Source organism: Zootermopsis nevadensis, unplaced genomic scaffold (genome assembly GCF_977971745.1).
Source record: "Zootermopsis nevadensis isolate Lab colony 2312 unplaced genomic scaffold, Znev_1.0 Znev_ptg000025l, whole genome shotgun sequence".
In the NCBI taxonomy this organism is placed as follows: Eukaryota; Metazoa; Arthropoda; class Insecta; order Blattodea; family Termopsidae; genus Zootermopsis; species Zootermopsis nevadensis.
Window position 1 is genome coordinate 13,572,871 of NW_028259157.1, and position 23,620 is coordinate 13,596,490.

At 45.3% G+C, this 23,620-nt stretch overlaps 1 protein-coding gene across 3 annotated transcripts in view; it reads left to right on the plus strand.

Moving 5' to 3' along the window:
- The window catches only part of Ephrin (ephrin), a 516,038-nt gene that overhangs the window by 25,529 nt on the left and 466,889 nt on the right, over window positions 1-23,620 (plus strand). Inside the window, exon 3 of one of the 3 annotated variants that reach the window (XM_087355747.1) lies at window positions 7,176-7,304. The exons of 1 other annotated variant lie outside the window; for it this stretch is intronic. Coding sequence is in view for 1 of the 2 variants with exons in the window: in XM_022058666.2 (XP_021914358.1) it covers window positions 19,798-19,907 (110 nt within the window). In the remaining variant the exon portion in view is untranslated. Of the gene's footprint in view, window positions 1-7,175; window positions 7,305-19,596; window positions 19,908-23,620 lie in introns of those variants that run through there. One more of the 3 variants, XM_022058666.2, reaches the window with a different exon arrangement.

The following is a 23,620-nucleotide window of genomic DNA, read 5'->3' on the forward strand; positions in this document are numbered from 1 at the left end:
TCGTCTCCCAGGCAGGCAGAGAACGTGAACTGAAATCTCACTGATACGAAATGCGGGCGGGGTTGGTACTGCATGTGTGTTGGCAGAACTGTGTCTGGCGGGAAACCTTCTGTGCCTGCCAGTTTTATAGCCGAGCGTCGTCCTGCTGGAATGTTCCAGGTATGCGGTAACACTGCTTTGTCCTAATGACACACGTGTCATTTTACGACTCACATTAATGTCCAGCGGTACGAACCGATAGCATAAATCATAAACACATGCTTTCTAAGTCTGTATTATTATACGGACATTAGATCATGTGTCGTAAACATAAAACCAATGTTGGGTGTATTGATAAATGAAGGTGCGTGTCTGACGTGCTGGCCAAAATTTATGGGAAAAATAGTATAAAATATTTTAGATATTTATTTAAGTCACCTCACGAATTCAGACTTACGTAATGTGACCAGCGCCACCCATCAGACTTGATTACATTTGTGAAATTTGTTCTTAAGGCGAATTAAACGTGAAAACATTTTCACGACGGTTGAAGCTTGACTTCTGCCAGACGGAGGCTTCGCCATTAACCTCCATAGCCTCGTGTAAATTTCTTGTTATCAGTGTCGCCGCCGTCAGAACTGCAATTTTTTTTCCCCCATCTCACGAACGGCGCACGCGCAGGTACGCAGTCAAGTGTGCTCTGTGATCCCAGAGACTAAATCTGTGCGATTTATAAACAAAGATCTGTTTCGTCTTCTTGTGTTCTTCACGGCGCCTTCAGTAATGTCGCCTTGAAAATGGCATCGATCTTGTCTTTATCTCAGTGTGTGAAGTTCCTCTGCTAGAGCATTTGACGCTGCTTAACTTTGTGCTTAAAAAGATTTGTTGTGTTGCTTAGTGCCTACAGCACATCATTTGAGAGAAGACTTCTCAGTCTTGTACTTTACGTGTTGCGAGTGTGGTCTACGCAGTGTACGCTGGTACCGCCGTAAGTTGTAGGCAACTTATCTTACTTTCCTGCTGCACAACTAATCTATACGTGAGTTGCAGGCGTTGCTCCTCTCATATGGACCATAATACTTGGTGCTAGGGGTGTGAAAGGAAGCCCATCACACGATTAGGCAGCTGTACGTCCAACGGAAGGTCACATAATGCTGCCTAATCGTACAGAATCATCATTTATGTGATGAGTATCAGTGTCTGTGGAACTTAGTGGATAAGTAGTTTTAAAATGAAGAGAAATTACTTTCTTTTGTCACAGTTTCATTTCACTGCTGTCTTAGAAAACCAAGATAAAAACGGCGTCAACATTTTTCACCTGGTTCAGTTCGTACGTCAGGAATTTTCGTATAAATTTAAGACGAGATTAAAACGGATTAGGAACGGATGCAAACCAGCGAAATCTGACATCTGAATTATTTCCTCACGAAGTCGCCGATCAACGGACGAGTTCCAGTTGTGACCGTGTGACGCCACTGATTCGTACTTCCGGTTCGTTCGTGTTACTAAACTGAGATCATTGCAAAAGTCAGGCGCCAGATGCCCGAATGCAGAGCAGGAAGCCGCGCGTCTTGGAGTAACACGTGTTCATTTATCTGGGTTTGTAGAACGGAATTCTTGAACCTGTCGCCTCTGTTTTCAGGGTATCGGCCTGTATATCGGCTAACCTGACTGGCGGATTGGTAACATACATTAGTCCCTTATTCTTTCCAGATCATTAATCGTCGTGCGATCCGATGCTAATAGTCTGAGCGATTGACAGCGTCTTTAAATGAACCTCGAGGACGGTAAATCCATCTTGAAGGTATTAAATAATTGTATGGTGAGCGTAATTTTTCAATTGAGCTCATCAGCATCGTTCTTTTCGTCTGTCATGTTTCGCTTACGCTGTACTTGGATGGAGGAGGAAATGAAAATTAGGATGTTCTGATGGCTCTGTGGCAGCGGCAGTTCGCCGACTCGCCCGTGTTTCTGCCTGCGACCGCAATAATTCAAACCCTTGGACCGACAGGGCGCAGTCGGTTAACCCCAAACTTTCTGGATCTGACAAACGATCAATAACAGTTGCTGTTTTTTGGGGGGGGTCTGTCTCTGTGAGTGTGTGTGTGTGAATTTTTTTTTTATATTTCACCTAACCCTCAAATTGATACTCCCCTCCGACCCTTTATTCTATTTAAATTAGGTATTGAGTAAAAAAAACCCTTCCCGGTCGTAAATTAGCGGTACAGATGCTTTGAAACGCTGCTTGATAATTACACGCATTCGTACGTCCAAATCCCCACAGAACACAAATTCGTGCAGAGCTGTAGTTCACATCCGAGTGTTCGTCTTTGAAATGTGAATCAACGGGCTATGACGATGTCAAATCTAAATAGCATCTCAAATAATACATAATTTTATAGCATCAAATGAAAGCTTTTATCTTTCCAGGTCACTACTGGTTCGATTTCCCTTTATTTGTGTGTGCGGTTCCGGTAAACACTCGCCGGAGGAAAGCACTTTTTGAATCTTTGAGAGTCGTGTTCTGATGACGTAAAGTGGAGGGAAGTGGCAGTATTTGTGGGTGTCTGTCTGTTCTACATGACAACAGGAAATTTCCCTGTGTTCGTGGTGTAAACACAGGAAGTATGAAACTGTTCTGATCAGATTATGTTCTTAAGAGAAGGCTAGCGAAATGTTATTCAGACTGATAATCCATTCACGGCAGATCTTCAATCCACCCGTGAGATTTGAGGTTCTCAAGACGGCGAATATGCCGATGTTTCTATTCCGGGTACTGATACTGTGTGGACTTGAAGGTAGATAGCATTGTTTCGTAAGGACATATTGTTTCCATCTTCAGGGCTGATATCCCAGCAAAGGTTACAAAATCTTGTTTATTAAACACCCTGCTTCAAGGATTGGAAATGCCGAGTTGTTCCCTCTTGTGTCTGCTGAGTTTACTAAGTAATTTTCCTACGGACTGTTCTTATCGAGACTCGATGTGGGGTGGATGAGCAATGCGGTCTTCAGACTGCCCGTAGAGTCAGCAATTCCCTTCCAGTTTGCACGTTCGCCCTCGTACGTTCGCGGACAAACGTCTAAGAAAATCTGACGTCTTTTCCAAATGACCAAATTTGAACAAGATTACGGTCCGTGATAGTCAGCGTCGCCGAGGTCGATTTCTGTCTTTCAAGCCGTTTGCTGATGTAATGACTTGATATCGGCTGGAGGGGGGAACCCGAGTAGAAGTCTCCGCTTATCCAACCGTGTAGATGTTTCAGCCATTCACACGGAGATCTGGCGTGTCACACGTTCCTAATTTCCCGATAGCAGATCCGCAAAGCGAACCGAGAAGAGGGAAAATGTTTCGAAGCGGCTGTCCTTGAAATTGACTCTTTGTCAGTGGCTGGAACGTGGAAGATCTCGAGTCCTTTCGAAGTATCGGTCGCAGAGACCGCTTCATCTTTTCGTCTGCGTATCTGATTTGTACTCTACCGACTGTTGACGTTATGTTGCACTGTTTCGTGCTGTTGTTCATGTGTTAGTAATGATAAGGTACAGGGTGTTTAAAAAGTTGTATAAATTTTAATAACTATTTCAGATAGTGAAGAAGGCTTATGTATTGCAGAAATGCGAAATAAATAGTACCAGGTGGAATGTATGCCGTGATAAATATAACAATATAATTACGTGCATTAGCTCTTGAAAGAAGATTAGTCAATTTTTTTTAAATTGGTGACGCGTTGTGTTTTCTTCGAGGTAGGAACTGAGTTCGTAAATGATAATTATGTTCGTGAACAATGCACCTCTTCCGGTCCATTTTCACTTCTTTGCGCTTCAAAGGGTCGTTTCCTGTGAGTCAAAGACTTCTGCAGCGTCCGTGGTGCCCTGTGCATTCTTCGTGATTCACTGTCACGGGGGCTAGTCTGTTTAACTGAACGGCGGGGGGGGGGGGCATTTGGCAGTGTTCCGAAAGCTCTTACCGTTGGGTAGTGGCCAGACTATTTCGTGCGGGTTTACGCGTTCGACTAGCAGGGCGAGTTGGCCCAACACTGTGCGGGGTGTGACCCCCCCCCAGTGGCGGTACACACATTGCCCAAGACCCTTTTAGTGTTATACTCTAGTCCAGATGACGGGGCGGATTTTGTCTGATTTTTCTCTTCAGCACGCTCAATTTTATTGTAATCTGAAGAAGCTTCAGAGTGACCTTCAAGATGATTCATCACCCTGATGATGGAGGCAGTAAATATATCTGAAACGTCTGTCAGTATATACCACACAATATGGTGCAACATCCCAGGAAGGAGCTTTTTGTGAATGATACGGATTTGGGCTGTACTTTTTTGTTTTCTTTCATTCCTCCGCACGTTCTGAAACGCACTCCTTGCCACTTGGGATACTTGCTACATTGACTGATCTCTGCACCGTCCTCCTGCCCTGTCTTTCTCTGCCATTCTTGGTTGCTGCTAATTAAGGGTTTTAATTAACTCAACAATTTCATCGGCAGCTCGCGGAGTAGAACTTATTCAGACTCTTCGTCCGTCCCTGTCTTCCAGAACATTCTTGAGTGATGTTTTGTGCGCGCGCCAGCCACCAAGGAGGACCCCAACACTTGACCATTTCGTGTTTCTGATTCCTGAGCCTAAACGCGTAGACATGAAACCTATTTTATATGATTTCGTGTTTTCGAAAACTGTCTGATTGTTCTGAACCGAATGACAATGATTTTACCAACGCAACGAAGGTCTGTCGGTTTAATTTTCGAGTATTTTATTTGTGTATCATTTTGCAATTTCTTTAATAACGATTTTATCCAGTGTTGAAGTTTGGAAATAGACGACTAAATAAGGAACGTTCAAAACGGCAGTTCTGAAAGTTCGGTGCTTAGTAATAACTGCACGTACAAGCGCCACTCGAGGGCTCCCGTATCCCGCGCGTCTGGACGTAGAGGCTCCCAGACGTGCGCCTGCTTTAAAGCACTGAGTCCATTATTATCGTTGCTTCCAGCCCCGTGGAGATGTACAATGCCCGAACAGGCGAGACGTAGCAGTTTAATGGAGGACGACTTAATTTAATTAAATCATCTCATCCATGAAAGAATCCATCTTTTCCATACAGTGATTTATAGATTTAACAAGTTTCTTTGTCTTTCCAAACACTTTTGTGAGCTGTTTTGTTTTATTCTTTTGTAGGAATTTGCAATTAATTTGTTTGGAGCGAATTAGAATGGAGGTCGCGAGTTGAAAATAATCTTCATTTCTTTTTGAGGATCAATTTACTGCTTATAAAATGTTTTCTTCTGAAACTGAAATGGGATTTAGATTGAGAGAAACCAAGTAATGTGAACGACGTTCAACTTTCTTAGCCAACTGAATCTGAAAGGCTAGGTCTTAAGTTTCGAAAATGAAAATGCTAACCCCCACCCCCCCCCCTTTTTAAGTCTCCTGCATTCAATACAATTTTGACATAAGTGATTGGGATTCTGTTTAATGACGCTGTATTGAATCGTCAAATTTGTTGCGAACAGGGATGAATGAGGAAGGAGACGGTCATGCTTTTCTAAAGTTATGTTTCAGTACTGTGTTAACACAGCGTAGGAAACAGCTGAAGTAGGATTTGAGGTTTTAACGAAGGTGAGTCTGAAGCTGGCTGTCTTCTGGGTTTTAGCGCCGTGTAGACTGGTAGAAGTTTACCGACGTTTCAGAGATCCTTGCTGCCTCCATCATCAGAACGCCTTCCCAGCGAAGATTCGAATCGGACACTTTTTGTATAAAAGGTAAGCGTGTTAGCGGTTAGAAAAAAGCCGATTCGCCGCGGAGTAGGTGAGCGACTGTCAGATCCTCAAGAAGGTCTCTACCGCACTTGGTCAATGTCGTACTTCGCTTATCTTTATTAAAGTGAGTTATAAATAGATAAGAGAATTGGGTTTGAGATTACGTTATGTTTTTGGAAATCTTTGTGTTTCCATTTTGCGCAGATGTTTCGTGTGCGGGGTTTGGGAGGTGTGGGATGGGCCGTGTGTGACGTGGGACGTCCAGGTCCAAGGATAAAATGGGATACCTAAGACGACTTGTCGGATCAGAAGTGCAGAAATGGAGTTGGGATTGACTGCGGTACTACGATAAAACAGTACGATGATAGGGCGTGGAGGGAGGGGTGAGGCATGAAAGTCGGTCTTTCGGTCACGTTGAAACTGGCTGTTATTTTAAAAGCTGCGGAAATTCCGTTCCGTGTCCGTTCGCTTCGGCTCCGGTAGCTCGGTCCATTCTCTCGAATGCCAGAAGAGAGGTAGAGGGACAGACGGACAAACATAAGCACGAACTACACGAGGGATTTACGAGTGCTGCTTCGCAGACGGTGATTTGTGTGGGAGGGGAAGGAAGGATGCCTTCGCAGTGCGACGGGATCTGCCGGTTTTCCACTCGTAATTCAAAGCCTGGTTTCTTAGCCTACCATACGCGACATCTACAGACGGAAACAGGTGTTTTAGCCAGTCTGTAATTAAGACATTTTAAAACAATCGTGCATCTTACAGATCAATATTCTAAAAGCGTGTTTGAACAGTTTGGACTGAAGGCTCACTGCAGAAACACGAATGCCAATCATTAATTTCTTTTCGAATGTATTTTGCAGTTCTCTTCCTGGGAGTTACAGGAACGAAAATACGTTTTCTTATGCACTTTAAAACATAGTTCCTGGGACTTCGTTCAGCCTCGAACGCTAATTTGTTACGTGACAGTCTTTCCCCTCGTTACGACGTCGCTTGGATTTGCATGACAGTGTTTCGCTTTAGCGTACGATGCCGACTGAGAACATATGATCCGCTTTAGTTATTCAGTTGTTATTGTAATTATCCTGACTCGCAGCAACGTGCTGATAGTTATCGCCTTGTCAATCTTGCTCTGCTAACGTTCTGCGCGATTTACAGTGTTAAGATAAACACGTGTTAGAAGGATTACGTGTAGCGACGCTAAGACCTTGTTCAATGTTTCTGAAGCTGGTGGTCGGTCGGTGGGGTGCATATAAATGTCTCACTGAGATATTTTGGCGTGTGCTCCGGGGTGCAGTTGAGCAGGGGTACGGCCCCCGAATTTTTCACAGCAGACTCCTTCGTGGTAAAGGCGATTTCATTTATTTCTGTCGTCGACGGCAAAATATCTCAGGTTCTCTCCCTTCTGTTCTCCGAAGTTCTTAATCACGTGTTTGTCATGCAGGTAGCTGTGTGGCCGACGGCTCTACTGTACCGGCCTAGTGGCTGGGCACTGTTGCTTCATGTTCGAGGCGTCGCAGGTTCAAATCTCGGCCTCGACACCGGATGTCCCGAGGTTTCATGGCGAATACTGGTGAGTTTGGCCACGACGGCTTCCTTCCTCGCCCGTTCTCGTTCATTAATCATCTTATCATTCCACGCCATGCATGCAGCAAGCACCTCTGAAACGTCAGTAAACTTCTACCAGACTAGATGGCGCAGGATCCCAGAAGACAATCATCTTAATTCTTCTTAGCTTTGTTGTTTGTTCAATCTGTCAGCGATGTTGATGCTGTGTTTCGTGGCAGGAGCTTTCGTTCTGCGAATTTTATTAACCACTGCCGACGTGCGCGCTTTTTGAAAGCACCCCTCAAATATTCGCGTTGTATGGCCGATGTCAACATGTCTGACAGAATCCCACTCAATAACACGAAGCTGGAAGATTGATTGCCTGCAATTTAGAAAGGCATGAATTACCCGGCGTTCCATAGATTGAAGCATAATAAGAGGCGATGCCAGGCCGCGTGTTGTTATCCGAGCGCTGGAATCCGAAAGCGCTGAAATGCGGAAACTCGCGGGCCTACCGTCAATAATTCTGCCTGCTTGCCTGGTAGGTGAAAGAACGTGTTCCTCGTGGCTTCGTTTGCTTACGTTTGTGGAGAATAAAATAACAAGATTTATCACGTCAGCAATAATAATATTAATTTACAATTTTGGTGGTAAAAATAAGTGGGCGAGAACTTTTTTCTTCGTATGGAACACAGTGACACGCTAGGGGAGTAGGCGTGGGGGACAGTTGTGGCCCGCAGGAACAAAGACAATTTGAATAATTCGAGTCGTGTTCAGAGAACAAACGAAAGCTTTTGACCGCTCTGTAGGCTGGACGTAGACTCGTGGCAGCGTGATTTAGGTTTGTAAGGCAAAACTGTCTTGCACTCATCAACATTGAGGCCTGCTGGGGAGCTGGTGACATTGATGACAGAAATGATACTAATAGTAATTTTGTTGATAATTGGCATTTGTGATAGCTTCTGGACAACACTACATAATCGGGAGGTCCATAATGTTTACTTTTCACCAAATATTATTAATAATATCAAATCAAGGACGCTGTGAAGGGCGGGGGATTTGGGTACAAAGTTTTCTTCGAAAAACATGAATTCAAGGTTTCACATGTGAGGTTTATATTACAAGGGATCTTCATAAAGTAGGCTTGGAGATTTTGGCCAGATTCGTCTGGCCCAGGATCGAGACTGGTGAAAACGGTGATGAACCTTTGGGTTCGTAAGATGTGAGGATTTTTCTGACTAGCCGAGCCTTCTGGTAGCGTCGCCAGAGGGACTTCTGGGCACTTATTAATGCTGCTGCTGATAATAATATGAATAAAACTGAACTTCCTTCAGCCCCAGACCACCCAAGTGCCGGTCAGAGATGCTGCCCCTAGCCTACGATCGAGGGTGTGATAATGTGATACTTGGCCAGGGCCATCACACACCCCCTGGGGCGGTGATGGATGAGCGTGGTGGATTTTCGCGGCGTGAAGCCATTGCCTAGCCGCCTGAGCTAACAATAATAATAATAATAATAATATAGTTCTCCCGTATCATAAAGACGTGTTACTTAATTTCAAATACTAGTCTTATTTAAAATTATTTGTTGTCAGGACTTTTTCCATCGTCTGTTTTTAAAATTTACGACGTTTCGGAGGCTGGTTCTGTCTCCGTCTTCATCTGAGAGGTACCTAGAGAGGTGAATTTTAAAAACAGACGATGGAAAAAGTCCTGAAAACGAATAATTTTAAGTGTGAACTACCGTCGTCAAAACCCTTTAGAATTGAATTAGTCTTATTGAGCCTGCGACTGAAATGTCGCGGTCGGTGTTACGTTGGATCCAGACACGTCTAGATTTGCTCACCCAAGTTGAGGCCTCCTGATTACGCGTCTGTCTCGGACGTCTTTCATTAATTCTGTACTTCCACCTTGAAGTCTTCATCACTCGTGGTTCAGTGGAAGAGAGACAGAGGCATACAAGAACACGTCTGGTTTCGGGGAAGAGTTATTGATTTCAGGGCAATCAGCCCCAGCTGACGAAGGCGTCATTTAAAAAGCGGTATTTTCCTTTCTGAGTAAACTGAAGGGCTGCCAGCGTCGATTCATTATTTTTCCGAACAAACAACTTCCGACGTACTGAAATTCGAGCGTTTCTGCGGGAGATTTCTCGTGACCGCACTCAAACGCCACAAACAGAAAGGCCTACTGACCCTACTTCGCTGGTACGCGTCGGTCCTGCTTGATGCGAGGCGCAGTGAGTGGAGATCTTGACGTTTTGAAGCCTATGAATAATATTTAATGATTCAGTCCGTACCGCGAAGAAAACACCACACTTCACCATTACAAAGATCAATTGAGAAACGCTGTTTAATAAAATAATCGCTGTTTACAGCGAGATTCGTGCGAAACACATAATTACATTTTGTGGGCTAAATTTAGAGTTGCGTAGCGTTGGACTGCAGAACGAAGCTAAGCTCTTGGTCGCTTGGGATATTCGAAGTCATTCGCTGCTGGTCACTGTTTCATTCAGCTCCCTCTTCTAAAGGACCGAATCGATGACGGCCATCTTTATACTAACAGCCGTGTGACCTAAAATCTCACTGATGGATGCATTGAATCTCGGCACTGCGCTGTCTTAGTGTAGGATATTTCAGTCCTCTTAAGAGCAAGGAGGCGCTGAGGGAGGAATCTGTCAGAACGCGTCGCCGTGCATCACGGCACAGCCCGAGAGTGACGAAGCAGGCAGGCAGACGACCTGTCGCTCAGTGTTACATAAAGCAGCTTTAAGGAACGACAGGAACCACCAAGCATTTGACACTTCCCTACAACGCTGGTTCATTCCGTCTCAATGCAAGTACAAGAGATGAGGGCGTCTTCAGATATTTTATGTTGCACACAAAAAGGAACGCCAGAAATCGAACATGGGTTCCGGGTTTATGGTCTAAACACTTCCCAGAAGGGTTATGAAAACTCTGCCCGTGTTTCTAGTTCGTTGCCACACGCTGTGTCTCAAAATTAAAAGCGGACGCTACTTTGTGGCGTGTATACCCCACTGGAGTAATGCATATTTACCATTTTTTTTGCTATTTTGTCTAACTTATCGCCCTGATGATGGAGGCAGTAAAAATCTGTGAAACGTCAATGAACATTTATCAGACTGCACGGCACAAGGCGTGGAGAAAGCCGTCTTCTACCTCATTGTCCTTGATTTGTATTTGTTACTGGCGAATCTGATCGAGCTACGGAGAATAACGCAGTTGGTTCTGAACTGGTGGCAGGAAGTTCCATATCCCAGAAGGGCCCGAACACCGGCTGTCAAGCCTGCAGTCAGTCTCTTTACCGACGTAGCTGTCTGCAATTTTACTTTGCTTTGGCGGTCAAAAACAGTTCTTTGCCCGGAGCTGGTGGCTCGAGAGATTCGTCTGAAAGGAGTCTCGTGTAGAACCTTCCCCGTCTCACGCCGTGGCGCATTCCTTTCTTTAAGTCGTCATGCGCACAAAACTTTGCGAGATTTGAGAACTTTATAAGGAGATCTGAGGAGAAGCGAATGAACAATGGCTTAGAGATCGCTGGCTTGTAGGAGCAGGAGCACAATAGGGATGGAGACCAGGACACGGGAAACCAATTAGACGCAAGAAATGACCGAATCCAGTTGGCCTCAATTAGCAGCCAAGTCTGTAGACACAGCCTACGAGAACACACCAATTAATTACCATGACTCAGCTCGAGCGCTTTTACTAACTTTGTTAGCCACGAAACGAGCATCGCTGCCTTTCAGCGTGTAAATCTATACGCAGAGGCTACGCACACGCACGTCCGAACGTCACACTCTTCCACAATGGGAACAGTTCGCTTGCTTGGTAACAGGCCTGTTGTGTTCACGAAGAGGCTGTTTAGTTCCGAGGGACTGAGGAAGAGCAGATACTGGTCCCCTTTAAGAATCATTGCGATTGTGCCACTTCATCCTGGTCTATGTGACAGTCTCCTGTTTTGGGAAATGTCCGGAGATCAGTTATGTTCAGGCATCTTGTGGTTTCCCTCCCCCACTCAAATGCCTTAAATTAGGCCACGACCGCTTCCTTACACGACCCTTCCAGTTCATTTTTAACTTACTATCCGATCACCGTAGCAATTGGAAACGTCGTTCATTGACCGAGAACAAAATAAGCCGTGAGACACGTGACGCTCTGAAGAATCGAAGGTTGATATAACCTTTTTGGAGAAACGTGCTGTCTCCATCTTCAGGGCGTCTCCGAACCTTACATTTTACACGGCGTCACAACCCAGAAGAAGCTCATATTTCAGGTGTGACGAAATATGCACACAACGTAATATTTTGTGGAGTGTTCGTCGTGTAAACTGGAAATCCCCGAGTGTGGAATTTTCCACCCATCCACTCACTTGAAAGCGCTGGAAGGCACTCATGTCTTAAAGTAAAGCATCTTGGCAAAAGTCCCCAGTAGGGCATGCGAAATTTAATGAAAATCCGTTCACTCCTTTTTGAGTTGTTTCATATGTGAGCTATAGACAGATGGAAATTCTCCGAATGCGCCTATAAAGGTGATAGACTATTTCATGTAAAACAAATTGCAGAAGCCGCTGCGGGGGATTATGAGATTTCCATTAAACATTCTCAAGCCAGGAATCGGCTGATCGCGTGATGAGTCATTTCGAGGCACTGCTGGTCTAAGAACAAGAAGCAGCCCGAATGGCGAGAGGCCCCGCCCTGATCTGCATGATGTACCTACTACAACCGAGCTCTACCTTAACAAGAGGGGAAATAAATTCATTATTTCGGCTTGTTCCCGCATTCACTGTCATTATTATTAGTGAGTGAGTGAGTGAGTGGATGGGTCCTTTGTCAAGGTATGACGTGTTTTCTGGCTGCGGTTCGAGACGACGGTCTCCAAATAAAGACGGCAGCAGCAGTCCGTGATGGGCGACAAGCGGTGCACCCCACTTTTGGAGTCGATTGGGTGACTGACTGCTAGCAAGTTACGAAACGTCGTCTTGGACGGAATCACGCAGTTTTGAATCGTGTATCTTCTCGTCTCGAGCCGTACAAAGTCGAGACCAATTGTGGCCGTGCGAAGGCAGTTCAGACATCACGTCTCTTTGTCACTGAAACTCATGATGAAATTATTATCTTGTAGTCTTTAGTGCTTTGAAAGGAAACATGACTTATTTTTTTTGCAGAGAAGATTTACAATTATTCCTCGAGTTTAAGTTTTTACATACGCGGCATGCTGTTAGGAGGAGCCCCTGCTTCTCACGAACACGTCGAAACTACTCACAGAAAGGATACAGGTCCTTTCTGTGCGTAGTTTTACGGAGTTTTGTTTCCTTTATTTTCCCATCCGATCAGGTCTCTTGTCCGGCCTGCATCCAATCAATCTTCCCCCTCCCACCCCCTTCCCCGTGTTATAAAAGCAGAACAGAAAAGCTAGTCCTGAGTCGAGAACTCGCTCTAGAAAACAATAATTGCGTATCTGAGAGAATGAGAGGATCTTGTAAACATCTTTCTATCGCCCGTTGCGCACTTGACATTGTTTGCTTCCTTGCTAACAAAGAAGTAGAAAAAGGGTAGAAAACAAAAGTAGATTTCTCTCTTCTCTGTTTTCAGTATTTCTTATTTTCTTAAAGCATTTCTTATTAAGAATCGCTTGTTTTAAGCTGTGATACACGATCGGGGGTACTTTGACATTCTTCGGTTTAGTAATTACATGTGGGGGGATTCCAGCTGCAAATAACACACTGGATAAAGCAAAATTGTTTCCCAGGTTGGCATTTTAGGAATACAGAAATCCGAATGTCTGCCGATACAATACGTGGAACTTTATATAATCAGAGTGTAATCCCTTTTCCAGCTGATAGATAAGTTCAATGTGAAAGCTTGAGTTTATTATTTATTGCGGGTACGTGTCTTAGAATAATTGCAGAAAGTGGGGGAAACGTTTCTATTTACCCACAAGTCCACGCGGCGTTACAACACAGAAGAACAAGAGCTTCATATTCACAGCAGCGAGAACTTCTGATCGCTTATCATTATCAAAAATTACTTGGAGCTTAAGACCTAGGTTTGATAGTAATGTTAAAATTTGTGTGGCAGGAATATGTTCTGGGGATGAAAAGTTGATTGTCTTGGGTCCGGCAGTGGTGGCGACACCAAGCATTTTGATCGGAAAAGCAACGGACAATTTCAAATAGCTCAGACTGCTCAAGGAATTACGTGAAGCTTGGAGATGTTATTGCCATAGGTCACTTGCACTCACAATAATTAGGCTATCTGAAGATTAGGACCAGAAAATTATTCAGAGAACTCCCTGGATGAGGGCGGACCATTTACTAGAAAGTCCAACCCACGTGCCCAGCTTTATTCAAGTCGGCGTCCTAGGCGTATGCTTGGCTGAGTTTGTATGCGGTGGAGACGCAGGAGCGACTGATGTTCTGACTCCTTACAAATCCCTTCCTGGTTTACAAATGCAGGCCACTCACTGTCTTTGAAACTCCGTTCGTCTTTCACAAGGTTCTGGCAGTTGGAAGTTGCACGGATCTTCTTCGTGGTCTTAGAGAGGCGCTCGCTACTTGCGCGGGGCAGAGTTGGGAGCGACACTGAAGTTCAATTTGAGACCCCGTTCATAGTTGGCTGGCTTCCGCGGTTTTCGTGGCAGCTTCAAGTGTTCCCGAAGTGCTCCGCAAACACAGATATGGGTCACGAATATGAAGGGGAGGGGACGTCTGGAATACCGTCCGCTGTTCCGGCTTTATATTTTATAGATATTTCCACTTTCGGTTTACCAATAATATTTTTCTTCGAAGCAGGACAAAGCCCCAACCGGAGTGATTGATTTTTGTTACGTGCCTGTCAGGCCGCGTTTGCCCGTTTTCTCGAGGAGATGCCGGACTTGGGCGATGTACCGAATAATGCCCCCCGAACGACATTCAACAGCTGCGTGTGACGTCCCCATGTATCAGCAAAACCCTAATGACAACGACACGTTTCTACTTGTCTGAGTTGTTCTCAGGATATTTCAACTTAAGGCAGAATGCCTCTCGAAGCAAAGCGGTTGTGGTCACGAGCCGAATTCTCCATTTATGCGGACACACCCCACGCATTCTTCGCTTACTCGTAACGTAACTCAGAGACTCACTACGATCCTGAGACTTTCCTGTTGTCGGCAACATGACCGTCTTCTGGTACGTTGCGCTGTTCAGTTCGGTAGATACTGACCGACATTTCGGAGGAGCTTATCTCCCTGACGATGGAGGCAGGAAGTTCGCTATGCGCACCAGGCCTCCTGAACCCAGCATCAGTTAACGAGGTTGCAGTTACCTGACTACCCCTTCATTCATGTCTTAGCTTCCAACATGTCTGCGCACCTGCAGCGCCTTGATTTGGCTCGCGATTTTGTGTGTCCGATATTAAAAATAATGACTGCTTAAAGTTCGGTCGTGGTAGTTTCTGGGCAACGGGCTGCTTAGATGAAGAATGCCTGGAGCTACTTCTCCATCTCCCCCCCCACCCCCCCCCCCCCTACGTGTTTCATGGCGTGGTGCTTAATTAAGCACCGAGATAAGTTCAGCTTGTACGTCCTCATGTTATTTCTGTAAACTTTGATGAGTAATTTTACGGTATCCAATGTTCAAATCGTAATTTGCTTGCGTCGTGTAATGGACTATTAGCCCAGATACACGTGGAGAGGCTGCGAGGACAGGAGCCCATTAGCTGTATCGTTGGTTGCAGACAACAGGCGTAATTCTTCTCTTCCAGCGAACAGACAGGTAGCAGGGTGCTTCGTTTAACTGAAGCGAAACGACCGAGGAGTTCACTTTAGGTGCCGTCTTCCTCGTCTCTGCCTCCCCCCCCCTAACCCCCTGCCTCTCTCCCGAAGCACCGCCTTGTTGTTGTGGTAATTCTATTAAAGAAGCCCATTTCCGGGCGATCCATCAACGTGGCCAACAGCGGCACTACCAGAGGTTTGTGACGTTGCAGCGAAATCACCAACTGTCTCTTGAAAGAACCCGGTTTGTCTAACTATTAATAGGAAACGCATTTCTTATCTCAAAGATTTGAGTGTCCTTAATTACCATAGGGCGTTTATTCCTGGTTTGCAAGAATCACATGAAACTAGTGCGAACGTAAACTTAGATGGTATACATAGTTACCACTCGCCTAGAGGAATGTCGGGTGTAATGGAAATTGCTGAAGAGTGCAGAACACGTTTATTGACGCGAGATTTTAAAATTACCTCGGATGTTTCTTATGTCTCTTACTAACCAGTAAACTGCGAGTGGGGGGGGGGGGCCCTTGAGAAGCTGATGGTCGATTAGCTAGTCAAGAGGCGACAAATGCAGCGACTTTGTGTGATATTTTGTTGAACTAATGTTCCCGAAAATCTGAACTGAAGAATGTGCAGACTGTGACGTACAAGTCATTTGCCGTTTTGCATCGAACTGAAAACAACAACAGCCACAGATTTCCGTAGGTCGTCGTGTCTTTACGATTACGAGAATGATTTTATGACGCACTGTCATTAAGCCATTTGCAGATTCGTGGCTTAATGCGTAACCGAGGGTTGAGGATCTGATTTACAGCGACAGAAAACAAACTGCCCATTCCGTTTTGTGACTCCTGAATGAAATAGTTGAGCCGCGGCCCCTGATGAGACGCCTCGTTGCTCGAAACGGATGACGAAATTTCGACAAATTTTGTGCCGGAACTGAGGCGCCCATCACACTGCTTGAGATCTGGCAGGTCTAACGCGATGCGTGGACGATCCGCTCACACGTCCGGTGAATGAGTAGGTCGGACAGCGGGTTGGAAGGAACTGGCGTGAACAGAGATGGCCAGGGAACTGAACCAGGTCGGAGAAGACGCGAGAAAGATTCAGATTGTTGTTGAGTCTTGCGGGAGATGTGATGCAGAAATTCATTGAGTGCCTGAGAAGGTTTGGTTTTTGCACTGATTCAAATCAACTTATTACTGGTTTAATTTTTGTAAAATCAAAGGCACTAGGAAAGCATCCAAAGCCGTCGTTAGCCATTGATGTGAACTGACCCCCACGGTGTCATAACCTAGAAAACCACAGTCAGCGTTTTCTCCTCTGAGTAGTTCTTTAACTTAAAACGTGTTTTTATTTATTTTTAAATCCCTTTTTCTGGCACAAATAAAAACACGTAAGCTGCTTTTACGCCACAAAACTTCATTTGAAATTTAACCTAAATTGCGTAAAACCGCATTGAAAATTAATTAAAACGACACATATGATATTCTGTATATTTACACATCCCCAGGACACTGAAACGTCAAGACGCACCTGATTTCGCTGCGTGTTGTATGCAGCTGTGTCCAGTCCGTCCGTCCGTCCGTCCGTCCGTCAGTTGGTATAAACATTTAGTCCTGACTGCTGTCAACGTGACCGAATCGCCGTGTGTTCATTACGGGGGACACAGTTTTGAGTGCTCCAAAAATACATTTATGTGAGTCATATGAATGTGAAAGCCACTGGGTCTGACGTGCACATACGTGGCAACTGTTTTATTTTGTATCGATTTCCGCGAGTTTAAACTACGTCCTGTGTTTGGAGCTGAAGCTGGTTTAAACGTGAGCAGTTGGCGCTGTGGGTTGGGGGGGGGGTGAGATGAGGCTGTCGTACGTAATTTTAAAAGTACTTTACTGAATATACACTGTGAAATAAATGAAAGTATACACTGAAAGAATTAGTACAATCGTTCACGTCAGAATATCTGTCACTTTGCCATCTTAAAAGTTGAGGATCGCTGTCTTCTGGGTTGTTGCGCCGTGTAGTCTGGTAGAAATACACCGACGTTTCAGAGGTCATCAGGACGACGAGTGCTCCTACTAGAACACACGGCGCTACAAACCAGAAGGCAGCCATCTTTGTATTCTCCGCTGTGAGGACATCAGATCCTGCTTCGAAACCCAAACGTTTGCTTTTATGTGTGTAATTTGCTTCAGGATTGAGTCGTGAGGTCATTGTTTGTTGGGCTTCCAACTCTGAAGACTTCTCGCACGGCCCAAGGACGTCACGCCGCTCGAATCGATTGTAACTCCGCAACAGAAAGGAGTCTGCTGACAGGATTAACATATTTGAACGCGAATGTCTGTTTAAACATCTCTTGGAGCTTCAGAAAGTTTCAAGTGCTTCTTCCACACTAGCGAACTCACAGGCTTTTGTTCTGAAAGATATTTTGTACGTGTCTCTGTTGTTATTCTGGGCAATTTTGCCGCTTGGAGTTGTAGGTACATAAACGCGGCCCCCGTCCCTTCGGGGCTGTCTGCATCTTCAGCCCTTGAAGATGGACCAAGTATGTATTCCGAAACGTCCGTATCTACACGCGAGTCTACACGGCGTCAAAGCCCAGTAGAACAATATCGTAATCCTCACCACCGTGAGGTACTTCAAACCTGAAATATAAAATATAAATTCCTTAAAGAAATGGACCTTTGAATTCCTGGAACTCCTGGAAATTTCTTGCATAGCTGGCTGAGCTACGATCAGCGTTCCCAGTCTTTCATGTCCATCAGATCTGTGCTGAGAGAGTTCAGTTTTTAAGTTTTGCGAGTGTAACAAGTAACTGAAGTGGCAGGTCCTGTGACGTCACCAGCTGCGCCATTGATCTGAGGCGCTCATCTTTAAGCTGTTCGGGTCTACTGAAACCCCCTGACGGACCTAGATGAGGTCGTTCCATGTGAATTATTGAGGAATTCTTACACCTGCTACGGCAACGCGTACGTACCTCTGTCCACATTTAAATGATTTTCAACTGAGGCCTTCGGACAAGATCGAGTGCAACGGACAGACGGACGCGTGGAGGCTGTCAGCAGCGTCGAGCGGTAGGATGACCACTGAGTAGTGAATTTTAAAATACATGGAAAGAATCAGTCGTGGCCAACTTCAAGGTATTATCCAGTTATTTACATATTCCGGGACTGACGAAAGCCACAAGAATCCTCTCCGGACCCGAGATTAATATTTACGAATCCAAGTGATGGATGGAACCCTGGACTATACATATATTGCTCTTAATTACCGCGCAATGCATTTTAACACAGTTTCTTAATTTTCCTAAGAATCATTTGAATTATTATCTCTCTCCCCATCTGCTATGCCACCATTTTTTTTCCTGTGTATAATTAAACCGCTTTTGTATCGGCGTGTTTTAATAATCAGACACGAAGTCCCTTTTCAGTGCACGTGCTGTTCGGGTCAGGCACAGAGGATGTATTTTGAACCGCCCGAATGGAATGCTTCCAATATGTTCCAAGCAATTAGGCACAGTAATCTGTTTCCGCAATATTTCGCAGTTTGCCGATAAACATAAACTGCGTTTGTATAGAGCATTACGCAAAATATCTCTCGTATTGGAGCTAATGAGTGTAATTAAAATGAAAACTACACCAAATATTGATAAAGGGTTAGGCTGCACGATCAATTGCATTTGCGTTGTCCCGAAATTCTCCTGTCAGCTGACATCGGCTGCTCCATGTTAATCAGGTTAACGTACTGTGCCTGACTTATTCTGGTGGTGCTCAGTTCAAATTCTGGGCAGATACCAGCTGTCTTAAGACATTCCTAGGTTTATTAGGTCCTTCAGGCCGAGTAACGAGACAGAAATTATATTTGTCTTTTATTTTTTTCGTAATAAAACTTAATTTCCCACGGTGGTCTAGCGGTCAGAACGCTGGCCTTGTAATCCTGGGGTCTCGGGTTCGATTCCCGGCGGTGCCCGAATTTATAACTTGTGTTGGGCAAGGCCGTGGTCTAGGCAACACGGAGTTTTCCTCCGTGGCATCCCAACAATTACTCCACTCACACACAGAAGAAGGCAATGGCAAACCACTTCTGGATCATCTGCCAAGAACGTATATGAACAGGTCCCAGTCCGAGAAAAGGATGGAAGGATCCTGTTCATATGGACCTGTCGTCAGACAGAACACTAATAATAATAATAAATAATAATAAAACTTAATATATACGCGACTGTTTATAACTACACCAGTTGACACGACTTTGAAAAGTGACAGATTAAGGCTAGAAGAGCTGCAGTCTGTTCTAAGTGAACGCAATGTTAATTTGAATCTAATTTTTTTGCGGGATTAGCATCCGGAGTGCAGTCTGTCATAACACACGTCGAACCATCTGTTTTGTATGAACGCCTTCGCTCGGCATGCGGAGGTTGGTTAGATGGGGCACCTCGTTCTTTGCCCTCCGTCCCGTGGCGCTACTGGAGGGGCTGCCAGCACGCAGGCTCGGGTGAGATCGCTCGTCAACAGTCGCCACGAGTCGGCTGCGTGGCGTGCAGTGTGTACTATTCCCCCACTGACGCTCCCACTGAACGCATTCGCTGGGGTCATTGCAGTCGACATAAGTCCAGAAATCCGAGGTTTATACCCTTGGAACGCGACGCAGCATTGCGAAACGCTTCTGTTCTTCTGAGTGTCAAGTGTCAAGGATCTTCCAGTGTTACCGAGAATCGGTGGTGCGCTAGGGAGTTTTATCTTGTTCGTGAAATATGCCTTGGTTCGTTCTGTTTCTGCTATTACTCGCTGTGATGGAGGCCTTTCCGAGGGAAGCTACGTGCATGAGACTGCCTGATATATTTTGGAACTCCACCAATCCAATGTAAGTACCTCGTGGGTCGGTGGCCAGTGTTTAGACGTAAGATCTGTGTGTGTGTGTCTGGCTGCAGCGGTTAAGCACGGCAACATCGGAGACTTTTCTTAAACGTGAGCCATCCTGACTGGCAACCAAGACCCAGGTGAAAATCCAATATGGCTACTGCTACCGGTCATTTGCCAGAGGCTGTACAAAACTTGCTGTGTGTGGAAACTGGTTTCTAGTGCCGTGAAGTACGAAGCCATGGTTAGGGGTACGGGGGGTGTGGGTGTGTGTCGCTCGTTGCCCTGCTCGGCCGTTGTCAGATCACGTGCTGTACAATGGGGTATGGAACGGACTGGAAACTTTAATCGCGTATTTGGAAGTAGCTGGCCGTCTTCCTTCGTACAGATTCAGATTCCACAGTTGTGATCGTACTCGTCGAAAGTTGGAAGCAATCGACGTTGCAATATAGGAGGAACCCCGCGTTTCGCCCAAGTTACGAGACAGGTGTCGCCATTTCAGTCGTGAATGTAGGAGTGAAACACGCCATAGAGGAATGACATCTTCGTAACAAGTTCACAAACGCTGTGTGGTGTGTTTCAGAGACGTAAAACTTCAATTACTCCGAGTCATTGCACAAGAACGAGATGTTGAAACGCCGGTTTGAATTATTGGATTACAATTATAGGCTGTGTCCAGTTGAACGCGGCTGTTTCTGAAGTAATACTTCATGATTCTCTGTGTATTTTACTGAAAGTTACATAACTTTGCGTAACGTTGAGTATTCTGTGAGCCATTGGTATCGATTTACTCCGTAGAGAGAAGCTTTTGAGAATCTGTTAGTCGCTCACCTAGTGAAGTGTTTACACGAACCTTGTCAGTGGTATCGATTGTAGTCGTGAAACAATTATATTAGCATATTTTTATGTCGATGAACACGTTACGTGTCTTATATGTTTGTTGGGCTGGCTAATTGATTTCAAAACTGGTTTAACGTTGCGTATTTTGAGACCGTGTGATTTGACGTTCCATCCAATGAACTCCTTAAGACCCACTAGTAACGAAATATACCACCAGCTTTGAAAATCAGTGATGCAGTGATTTGTATTCATTGGTTTTCTTTGATTCTCGCAGAAAGCAGGGATTTTGTTTTATAAAAAAGCATTAACCAATTGATCTCTCTGATGTTAAAGTGTTGTGTTTTCTTTGCGGTACCGACTGAATTCCGAAATATAAATAAATATATATATATGTAAATGTGCCTCAGAGCAATCGCCCTGACGGTCGAGACGGTAAGTGCGTCTGAAGCGTCAAGTCAGTTTCTGCCACACTGCGGCGTAGTTTCTCGGATGATAGCGTCGGGACGGATCTGTCTGCGTCGTTGGAAGATCGTGTTTCGCTTTAAAACCTGCCCTCGCTTAAGAGAACTCGCACTACAAATGTTACAGATCGGACGAGTTTGTTGCAGATTGTGTGGGGATGTGACACAGCTACTCGAATTGTTAGTCCGCTGACCGTGTCCTATCGTGGCAAGCACGTGGATGGGTTGGGGTGGGGGGGAGGGAGAGAGATCTGTGATCATGACGTCATTGATTCGTTCGTCCAATCTGAGTGTCACCCGCTGTAGGATTTTTGATCATTTGAAGGAAAATAACTGAGACGAGGGGCCCACTTGCTTCCTTGTTTATCTGAATGGGCCCATCTGGGGACTGACGTGGGTGTGGGAGGGGGGGGCAGGTGTAAGTGTCGTCTTGGAGGGGCAGCGGAGTTTCGATTTTGCCTTCGGTTCAGTTTCTGGGATGCAGTGGTAATGGTTTCCGTGAGGAGTCGAGCGCCAGGAAGAAGGGGCCCGCGAAGTAAGAGCAAGACGGGGGGGGGGGGGGGGGTGCAGCGCCGGTCAACCGGAACAGAGTCGAGCTAATGAACCAAATAATCAAGCGACTAATCAAGTGACCACCGAATAACCCGTGCACAGTCGATCCGCTCGATGAAGCCGAACGGAAGGACGGCGGAGGACCGACGCCTAAAACAATTGGACGCCGCTGCGTTTCTTGTCTGCTGGCGTCCGGTCCTTTTCCCTGAAATAGCCTCTCGCCGCGCCATCGTTCAGATAAATGCGCGTCGGTGAACACAATCGCATCATCAGAAGACACCTCCGAAACGTCGGTAAACTTCTACCAGACTACACGGCGCTAAAACCCAGAAGATAGAATTCTTCGCACCCGCCGCCGTGAGAACCCGAAATCTCGCGGTCGAATTCCTCTGTATCGAGTGTTTTATCAATTTATGAAAACAGCGGAGTCTGTTTCTGATACGGGCCTTTGACAAATGACGTCGCGCTCCGCTCTGCAGCGCTATCTGCTGCCTTTGAAGCCATCAGCAAGTGCGTGATTCGTAATACGTGGCCCGGATTGTTTCAGATAGCATCAGCTGTTGTAACTCAACCTCAACAGGAGAAAAGTATTCTTTGAAATTTTAATGGCATTTGTAATAATTCATATGTCAGCAGCCTTCTTTAAGCTCATTAAATATTCAGCACGAAATACAACGAATCACAGAAGAAGGAGAAGAAGGAGAAGACTGAGGTGCATTAGCAAAAGAAAGTTTGGTTTTTGCGGTCGTCAAAATGTGAATTCTGGTCTTCTGGCTTAAGACGTTGGCAACCGCCTACTGGTGGTTAGCAACATTTCGATGGAACATACCTCCTCCATCTTCAGGGTATGGGTGTTGCTCTCAAAAGGCGTTTCTTTTTATCGCAATCATTTTTAATATACGTGAACGAATAAATATGAGGAAACAGAAAGATTCAGGCTGACTGGATCATACCACACCATTACCTGAAATACACAAGGTCTAATGAATTAATTGATCCGGTGTAATTGTGTGGCGCTGGTGTTTCCAGTCTTGTGTACTCGTGCGAAATATTGAGTTAAATTACGAACCTTGATACCAAGCCACGTGGATTCTGAGAATGTTAACAAGTTTCGTATGAACAACTGCGTTGAATTTTGAAAGGGCATTAGGCTATTATGAGATGGTAATGAAAATTCAAACACGCGATTTGATGATGCCTTTGGAATGATGACTGGAACTTGGTGATTGCGGTCGTGATACGTAGGGGCTGTGTTCGAGGTGTGAAAGTCTGCAGAAGACAATTAATTAGGCCTACGCGTGAGAAACAGAATTCATTTAAAAGAATGTGCTTTTTCCAACTCGTGTCTCATGCTTACTATCAATTAACTATTCTTCGACGTACGTCGTAGTTCGTGCTTGTGTAGTTGATAAAATGTTGCAGGTCTTTGAACGAACAAGTTCGGCTCCCGAAGGAGTGCCGAATTTTCCTGGCCACAAGCCCTCATAAATTATGTGTTTCGTTTGCACCGCGTAATCTGAAAGTAAGATGGCTACAGGGGCTGTTCGCTGTGTAAAACGAGCAGGGACTTGGAGTGGCTTACAAGAAGATCACGTGGTGACTGTCTGGTACAAAGAGGTTTTCATATGGAAATGTCTACCATTTGGGGATCGGCCGGAATGGGGGTAACTCCGCTTCCTGCGGGAGGGGGTGGGTTTTGGCTTGTTGGGGTTCATTTGGAAACTAGATTGTTGCATTCGTCTGTTTAAAGCGACTGTGGGTAGTCACGTGATGTGCGAGTTCTTTTGACCATTTTGGGGAGCATTTCGTTCAAGTTCATAACCAATAATTAATTAGCTCTCTTCTGTCAGTCTGTCTGTCCTTC